The following is a 9,280-nucleotide window of genomic DNA, read 5'->3' as shown; positions in this document are numbered from 1 at the left end:
CGATCTCTGCTCACTGCCAGCTCCGCCTCCTAGGTTCACACCATTCTCCTGTCTCAGCCTGCCGAGTAGATGGGACTACAGGTGCCCGCCACCACACCCGGCTAATTTTTTGTATTTTCAGTAGAGACATGGTTTCACTGTGCTAGCCAGGATGGTCTCGATCTGCTGACCTTGTGATCTGCCCGCCTCGGCCTCCCAAAGTGCTGGGACCCCAGGCGTGAGCCACCGTGCCCGGCCAGAATTATTAAATAAAACTTATTGTAAGCAAGATCCATGCTGAAGGAGGAATAGAAGAACAGGGGGATGTTATTTTCAGGCTAATAGAAATGGTGAGATTTTTAGGTTCATAAGGAGCAAAGAAAGGGAATTAGGAGAAGTGGGATTAGTTAGAGGGGTCTCTGTTGCCTTTAGGAAGGATTGAACAAGACCCATTTTGATTTGGCGTGCCGGTTTCTGAGGAATCGGCACGGACTTCACCAGGTATGAGGGTGTTCTCTGATGCAGACGTCTCTTCCCTGTGGTTTTCATTGTCAGTATCACACGAAGGTTAAGTCTTCCAGTGGGCACCAAGACAGGGGATTGATGATCTCCTGGTGAAACACAAGCATACCCTCTTCCCCATGTTATAATTGTTCCAGGTTCCCAGGTATTGGTCTGGGAATTAAAGGCAAAGAATTAGGTAGTAAATTTAGAGGAATGGTACTACAGAGATGACTGCCCCGCCCCCAACTGTGGAGGTGGACATGCATTGTACCGAGACAGAAGAAGAGGCTGGGAACCATCTGGGTTGGCTGTAGGTAAATTTGTTTTTGCTGGGGGCTGCGCTGGGACCACTTGAAGCGGAAACGCAACATGGATCTGAGTCTGAGGTGTCCCATTTGATATTGGGGGCTGGGACTGGCCCCACTTCCCATTTCCCTATCTATATCAGACTTAAGAGTGGCAAGTACTTGCCCAATGTTTACCTTTACGACAACGAGGACAAACAGTAGCAGGAGCATTTGGCTGTGTTTTTTGAGCCGGCTTGGCCGCCTTTAAGTTTTTAACAGTGCAATTTTTTCGAGTATGACCAAGTTGACCACAATTAACAGCAGGCTCCAAGGAAAGAATCAGTCGAGTCAGTTTGACTGCAATCCTTCATGGCCCGTGCCCACAGAATAGCTTTGTGGGTCTCCAATCCAACGCCTTCACAAGCTTTAATATATGCAGGCAACACCTCGTGATCATGTAAACTTTGTCGTTGGACAGAACGCATGCCCATTTTACACTCATGGTTCTCATTCTCAAAAGCTAACACACAAAGAAGAATACCTTGAGTGTGCTCATCAGAGACAGATTTTTCTTTTTTTTTTTTTTGAGACGGAGTCTCGCTCTGTCGCCTGGGCTGGAGTGTAGTGGCCGGATCTCAGCTCACTGCAAGCTCCGCCTCCCGGGTTTATGCCATTCTCCTGCCTCAGCCTCCCGAGTAGCTGGGATTATAGGTACGCGCCACCACACCCGGCTAATTTTGTATTTTTAGTAGAGACGGGGTTTCTCCATGTTGGTCAGGCTGGTCTCAAACTCCCAACCTCAAGTGATCCACCCACCTTGGCTTCCCAAAGTTCTGGGATCACAGGCATGAGCCATCTTGCCTGGACTAGTTTTTGTATTTTTAGTAGAGACGGGGTTTCAGCATATTGGCCAGGCTGGTCTCGAACTCCTTACCTCAATTGATCTGCCCGCCTCGGCCTCCCAAAGTGTTGGGATTACAGGCGTGAGCCACCGCACCTGGCCCTTAAGTCAGTTTTTATTGTACACCTACTATGTGCCAGGTTCTACTAGGTTTTGAAGCTCCTACAGTGTGTAGAATGGACCCCACCCTGCTCTCGTAATTACTTTTAGCCTAACTCATATTCTCTTCTGCTCTATCACCTACCTTGTAATTTTCAAATATTTTAGTCAGCAAATCATTTCGTGTTTTAACATGCCCCTTTAATTTTTCCAGAGTTTTGTTGGGGAAAACCTGGGAAGTAAAAAGAAATGTTAAATCTGCCCTTCTTCCATTTTGCTTCTCTGGCTGCCAGAGTCTCTCCTGGAGGCAGATCTTAGCTTTCTGTCTCTGGAATTTCCTACTCCACCCCTGACCTTCAGCCAGAATGGAAGGCAAGATGGGGACACAGAATGGGTTCATCATGGCAACGAAGACAATTCTAAACAGGGGAGGAGGGCGTGGTCTCCACCTCTCCTTCCCCATTCAATCAAACATCAAGCGCTGACTCTGCTGTGTGCCCAGCCCTGAAGACGTGAGCCTGAAGCCTCAGACAAGCTCGGTAACCGCGCTAAGCCTGCTTCTCACCTGCACAATGGGGATAATACAACCGACCTCCACGGGGAATTCAGTGATGAATGCTGATAGAATGCTTCATACTGGCACATGGTCATTGGAAAAGAAATGAAGGTCATTATCTGGAGTACTAAGGTGCATAATTAAAAGGCTAAATCTATCTCTGCAGAGAAATGGCAAAGGTTTTAAGTGGCAGAGGAGGTAGAGGTGGCGGAGATAGTCAGGAAAAAGATGGGTCACTGCGGCTGGAGCGGGGAAGTAAAAAGGAAGGAAGACTGGGGACACTGTCAGGGTCTACTAAAACCTGAAGGCAGGGTGTGGCATCATGCTCACCTTCAACCAGGGGAATAGGTCCACCAGGCTCTCCTTGCCCAGGCTGTCTATGATGCCTTCATTGTAATTGTGTACAATCTTCAACTCAGGGTCCCCATTCTTGTAGGAGATGTTGAAGCAGATCAAGGAGATGACGTTGGTTACCGCCATGAAGACAGGAAAGGAGATGTCTATGGTCTGTCCGTTGTGGGTGGCCAGCATATCACACAATGTACTGATTTCCTGACAAACTGAAGGGAGAGAGGGGCATGAGGGTGGGAAATGAATCAGCGTCGTCATCCCCTCTCTACCAATTACTCTTAACAGGAGCGGGGGACAGATAGCAGATGGCCACTAGATGGCAGCAGTAGCCAAGAAAAGGCTGCATTGCGCTCTAGTCCTAACCCTTACCCCTGCCCAACCCTCCTCTCCCTCCGGCAGTTTCTGTGGGATGCAGCCCTAGCCCCAGGGGCCAGTCTGGCACTCACTGATCTTCTCCAGCTTCTGATCGCCATCCTTGAACAGGGCAAAGGTGGCCATCGCCAGCCTTCGATGCAGCTGCCAATGTGCGCCGTAGTCAGCGAAGGCAATACCCTTACGGTTGTTGGACAGGATGTCTAGAGTTGTCTTTGGAGAGCAGGCGAGGCTATAGGAATCACACACCATCCACCCCACCCTTGCCCTTGCACCTCTGGTCCCTGCTCTCCTTCCTGGGGGAGAAGGCAGGTACCTGGCATGCTGACTTCCATGGGGCACAGCCCCACTGCACTCCACCATGACTGCAAGGGCTTGGTAGGACAGACCCTAAGGTCTCCTACTCCCAATTCCTTCAGAAATACAGTAGATCAGGGAGAGAGAAAGAACTCTTAATTAGAATGTGGCAGCACTGGGCTTCTGTTCACTGACAGGGTGCCCTCTGGGCTTCTTTTTGCTCATCAGTTTCTGACCAGAGGAAGGCAACTCTGGATGGGATAAACTCTCTAAACTATGCCTATCCAGACGGTAGGGAGCAGGCGGGATTGTAGAGGCTGAGGACTGCACAGGTCTCTGCTTTTCCCTGAGCTCTTAGCTGAGCTAAAGTCACAGCTCACCTCACTCGGGTTTACCCTTCCCTTGCAAGCCTGCATACCCAGCCACAAGCCCACATTTGGAGAGTACAGGTGTTTTGTCTACACAGTCTGGACTTGGGCCGAGCCGCCGCCTCCTAGAGGTGCCCCCAAAAGCATAAGCGTCCAAAGGCTCCCTTTTCCATCTCCTAATCCCGAAGATCCCCATGACTACCCTCCTCCATCTTCTCTGCCCCGGGGAGGAAGCCAGCAGAGGTGGGAGCCAGGTAGTTGGTCAGCAGACCTGGCTGATTGGTCCAAGGAAAAATAGACCAACCCTTGGCTTGATCAAAGCTGACAGGCTGGTGGGGCGCAGTGGCTCATGCCTGTAATCCCAGGCATGGGGAGGCTGAGGTGGGGGGATCATGAGGTCAGGAGTTTGAGACCATCCTGGCTAACACAGTGAAACCCCATCTCTACTAAAAATACAAAAAATTAGCTGGCGTGGTGGCATGCTCCTATAGTCACACGTACTTGGGAGGCTGAGGCAGGAGAATCACTTGAACCTGGGAGGCAGAGGTTGCAGTGAGCTGAGATTGTGACACTGCACTCCAATCTGGGCGACAGAGAGAGACTCTGTCTCAAAAAAAAAAAAAAAAAGCTGAGAGACTGGGTGCCCTACTGGGGTGCTCGGGGGAGTTCTCAGCAGCAGGGTGCTGGGCTGGGGGCACTGGCAGTGTTTCTGGATGATCAGTACCCCTCCTGGCCGGGGAGCATGACAGCAAGCTCAGGAGGAGGCTCATCAGCAACCCTGAAACGTCATTGTAGATCACTGCCCCTGTGAGCTAGAGCAGCTGGAAATGGCATCAGGAAACCAGCAATCCCAGCCTGCAACAGCAAGGCTACTTCTCCCCAGCAGCTTTCATGGAGGACAGTAATGACTGCCGCCATTTTCCACGAAGAGTAACATGAATGCTGGTTGTATAAGGGGCACTTACTGTGCTGGGTGCTAGGCTAAGTGCTGTACATGCACCTGCTCAGTCCATTAGAGAAGTCTAGGCCTAGAGAGATGAGTGGAGTGAGGATTCCTTGACCCCTCAGACCACTGTAGTCTTCCCATCCCACCTCCTGGGCAGCCTGGTAGAGGAGACTTTCCTATAATTCTTCCTGCCTCATTTAGAGGCTGGGTGGGGGTCTGAAGGTTCACTCCCTTCACATCACCCCACTAGTCTACTTTGGGAAGAATTACAGGTTGTTGGAGCTGGAAGCACCATTCTAGGCATGGTCTGAAGACCTGAACAATCCCAGGGGGTGGTGAAGGGGGCAGGGAGGAAACGGACACCACTTACCACTTGAGGCCGCCCAGAGAAGTCCTTGCCCTTCTTAATAAGCACCTCCTTGGCCAGCTGGTGGTGGCCGACAATCACTGTAGTCTTGGTGCCCATACGAACGGAATAGATGGGGCCGTATTTTTTCTGCAGGTTGAAAAAGTTGTTATGCATATGGCCATGTCTGGGGAGGAATGGCAGGCTGCCCACCAGGGGCAGGGACAGGAGGCTCTTAGGATACTTGGCACCAGGGCACCTTCTCTTGGGCCAAAATAAATAGGCTAGGGTGAGCAGCAAGAGAGCCACAAGCTCCCACATGGTGGCTGGGTGTCAGCAGGCAAGATAGACAGTGGTGGAGTAGAAGAGCTGCGGCAACTCTAGGGTACAAGGAGGCCTTTTAAAGGGCTACCCTGATCTTCACCTTGACTTTGTGTTATCTCTTGCCTTGTGCAAAGGTTATCCTGGAGCCCAGCCAGGCCTGAGCTCATTTCCAGAAGGGAGAGAGGCAGGAGTGAAGGCCTCCTCAAGGGCTGGCTCAACTCCAGGCAAACCTCCGGAGGAGGAGCTAGGTAAGGGAGGTCAGTTGATCCCCCTCTGAGGAGCTCCCCATGCTTGAATGACCCCAGAGTGCAAATGGTATCTGGGCTCAGGAATCAAGGCTTGAAACTTCCCATGTTGCAAAATCAAAATCACTGGACAGATGACAGAGTCAGGAGGGTCACGAGTAGCAGGGACTGTCAAAGGTCTTTTATGCATTCTTTTTTTTTTTTTTTTTTTTTTTTTTTTTTTTTTTTTTTTTTTTTTTTTTTTTTTTTTTTTTTTTTTGAGACAGAGTCTTGCTCTGTCACCAGGCTGGTGTGCAGTGGCGTGACTGTCCATCCAGCCCTGGCCCTCAAGCCCATGTGGTTTTGGCAGCAATAAGGGGTATGCGGTAATGGCCCCCAAAATAAAAATGTTATATGTGTGTATGGGAACAAAAGGGGTGCAAAGCTGTGGGGAGCAGTGGAGGGGAAGGGACAGATGAGGTCAGTACTGGGAATGCCAGAGGTGGGAGGCTATTTCATAACATTTCTTATTGATCAAACTGCTGTTGACACCTTCTTTGCTCATCAGCAGGACTAGTGTATTGGGGGAACCGCCCCCAATACTTCAACATAGGTTCTTTCTATAAGTGTTGGCCAGCTGAGAAATAAAGAGCGACAGTATAAAGAGAGGAACTTTACAGCTGGGCTGCCGGGGGTGGCATCACATATCAGTGGGACCGTGATGCCCACCTGAGCCTCAAACTAGCAAGTTTTTATTAAGGGTTTCAAAAAGGGGAGGGGGTGTAAGAACAGCAAGTAGGTACAAAGATCACATGCTTCAAAGGGCAAAAAGCAGAACTACTAATAAGGGTCTAACAAAGATCACATGCTTCTGAGGGAACAAAACAAAGGGCAAAAGCAGAACTACTGATGAGGGACCAACAAAGATCACAATGCAAAGGGCAAAAGCAGAACTATTGATAAGGGTCTATGTTCAGCAGTGCATGTATTGTCTTGATAAAATCTTAAACAGCAGAAAACAGAGTTTGAGAGCAGAGAACCAGTCTGACCACAAATTTACCAGGGTGGAGTTTTTCCCCACCCTAGTAGGCCTTAGGGTACTGCAGGAGACCAGGGCGTATCTCAGTCCTTATCTCAACTGCACAAGACAGACATTCCCAACTGCACAAGACAGACATTCCCAGAGTGGCTGTTTATAGACCACCCCCAAGGAATGCACTCCTTTCCCAGGGTACTAATATTAATATTCCTTGCTGGGAAAAGAATTTAGTGATATCTTCCCTACTCACACGTTTATAGGCTCTCTGCAAGAAGGAAAATATGGCTCTTTTTGCCCCACCCCACAGGCAGTCAGACCTTATGGTTATCTTCCCTTGTTCCCTAAAAATCACTATTATTCTGTTCTTTTTCAAGGTGCACCGATTTCATATTGTTCAAACACACATTTTACAATTAATTTGTAAAGTTAACACAATTATCACAGTGGTCCTGAGGTGACATACATCCTCAGCTTACAAAGATAACAGGATTAAGAGATTAAAGTAAACACAGACATAAGAAATTAGAAAAGTATTATTTGGGAACTGATAGATGTCCATATTAAAATGAAATCTTCACAATGTATGTTCCTTGGCCATGGCTCCAGCTGGTCCCTCCATTCAGGGTCCCTGACTTCCCGCAACATCTCTCCCTTTCTTTTTATATAAATGTGCCACGGCAATGAAGGCTGTTCGTTCTCTCGGTTTTAACACAGGATTCTTTGACTAATCTGACACACTAAAAACAAGCCCATTAAACAGAGAAACATGATTCCAAAATTTACTACAGCAGAGCCCCCAATAGACTTAATCCAAGTCACGGGGTTTACTCTAGAAAGACTTTCTGCCACCTGATCTAATGCCACAGCTCCAGGCATAACGGATAAATGAGCTTGAGAGGCTTCAAAAATTTGTTTCTTTAGTTATGTCCAAGGATAAATTATCTACCCAGAAGGTGTCTTTTGACTATTTCCCATGAATGATCAGTCTCGTTGTAGGAATAAGGTGTGATACAGATATCAGAAGTGTTCCAATCACATTGCATTTGCATGCAATGTTCGAGACTCATTAGCTGATCCCCAAGCCAAATAACAGACTGTCTTAATCATTAATTTGACTAGCTAATTTTTGATCAATGCCTTGTTGAGAATTCCTCATTTGGGTGGAATTGGCTTGCCAATCATTAACAAAATGAGCCACTTGAATAGATTGGTGTAATGCCACTCCGGCAGTGATGGCCAGTGCAGTGACTGTAATTAGGCCCATGATCACAGCAATTAAAGTGAAAACAAATCTCTTAGATCTTTTGAAAATTCGTTGTAACACTTCATTAATTAAATGTACTGAGGGGGAAGATTCCCAAGGTCTGGGTAAAGTTACTGGTATCCAGATTCCTTCTTGAGCTTGAACCAACATTACACTTTTCCTAAAGTCAAAACAGGAGTTAACACAAGTGTATAAATGACAATTAATGCATTGGGCAGTTTGATTGTTCATCCAAAATTTGATATTTCCCACTAACAGCATGTAAGGAGGCTTAACACAACTCTGTATAGGAATAGTCAGGCTGGAGGTAAACAAAGCAGAATGTTTGAATCTACGTTGATACTGAGGGAGAGGAGTGGCTGTGGCAACGCCCGATGTCCTCTGCCATAAAGAAGCAATCCAAGGTGCCCAGGGATGCTGAGGAGGTAGAGGGGCATACCTGGGTCAAGAAGAATTATCATAATGCCAATCAGAGTCCCATAAAGGAGGATTGGCATCAAAAAGGGGAAAAGGGTTCAAAGGGAATTTATCATGAGGTTCAGAATCACAGTTGCGAGGGGTGGTAGTGGGGACAACGGACAGAAAAGTTTCCCCTTCCCATACTTGTAGTCTGGGACATGGCAATAGCCGATTTCCAAAGTTCTGGGTGTTCTGGGCTCAGAATGGAAACATCATACAAGGCCTTGGCAGTGGCGGCAGGTAATGCCCTTATCTTCCCATTTGAAGGGACAGAACAAGCTGAACTTCCTACGCAAAGTAGGATGATGATCCTTGTCCTCCCAATAAGAAATAAAATAAGTAGCCTCCAGGCATTCCCTTCTGCCAGAGGAGCAATTGTTTGTCAAATAGCCCTTTGGTGCCCAGCCTATTACTAAACCATATGAGTCATTTTTTAATACTACTGCATGTGAATTAACATAATCTTCCCTAATTAAAGTTTTAGATGGGCCCTCAAAATTTTTAGGACATGGTTTTCCTACAGGTTTATATTGAAAGTATGGGGTATCTCCTATTACCCCCCTTTTCATTTGTCTTAAAGGAGAAAGGGAGAGGCTGGAGACCAGATGTTCTTGTTCCCCTGTGGCTGATCTCTTCGGAAGGTAAGCAGCCCAGACTTGAGTTTCCAGATGGATACAAGCAGGTGCATGTCCGAGGCACAGAGGAGGGTATCTATAACCCACAGTAACATTAAATGCAGTGCCTTCTTTTCCTGGTTGAGCGGGGCAATGGTCATCTGTAGCTCCAGATATCCACACGCTATCATTAGTATATTTCCAAAGGAGCATCCATCCAGGTGAGAGGTCGAATAAGTGGAGGAAAGGCACATAAGCCCAATAAGAATAATTTTGTGTAGCAGGTAAATAAGTGTGAGGGGAAACTGGTGAGACAGAAAGTATAAGGAGGAGAATTTTTTTTTTTTTTT

General features: G+C 47.6%; 1 protein-coding gene and 1 pseudogene across 1 annotated transcript in view; both read right to left on the bottom strand.

Moving 5' to 3' along the window:
* The window catches only part of LOC105522771 (steroid 17-alpha-hydroxylase/17,20 lyase), a 12,568-nt gene extending 6,947 nt beyond the window's left edge, over positions 1-5,621 (bottom strand). Inside the window, exons 1-4 of the mRNA XM_011957369.1 lie at positions 5,031-5,621; positions 3,124-3,262; positions 2,657-2,886; positions 1,916-2,002 (exon numbers count right to left, since the gene is read on the bottom strand). Coding sequence (XP_011812759.1) covers positions 1,916-2,002; positions 2,657-2,886; positions 3,124-3,262; positions 5,031-5,327 — 753 coding nt within the window. The 5' untranslated portion in view covers positions 5,328-5,621. The remainder of the gene's footprint in view (positions 1-1,915; positions 2,003-2,656; positions 2,887-3,123; positions 3,263-5,030) is intronic.
* A 414-nt stretch (positions 5,622-6,035) lies between these two features.
* Positions 6,036-9,280, bottom strand: part of LOC105522826 — an 11,578-nt pseudogene continuing 8,333 nt past the window's right edge.

This window comes from Colobus angolensis, unplaced genomic scaffold, assembly GCF_000951035.1.
Source record: "Colobus angolensis palliatus isolate OR3802 unplaced genomic scaffold, Cang.pa_1.0 Scaffold44, whole genome shotgun sequence".
In the NCBI taxonomy this organism is placed as follows: domain Eukaryota; kingdom Metazoa; phylum Chordata; class Mammalia; order Primates; family Cercopithecidae; genus Colobus; species Colobus angolensis.
Note: the sequence above shows the minus strand (reverse complement) of the source record. Positions and strands in the feature narration are given on the sequence as shown.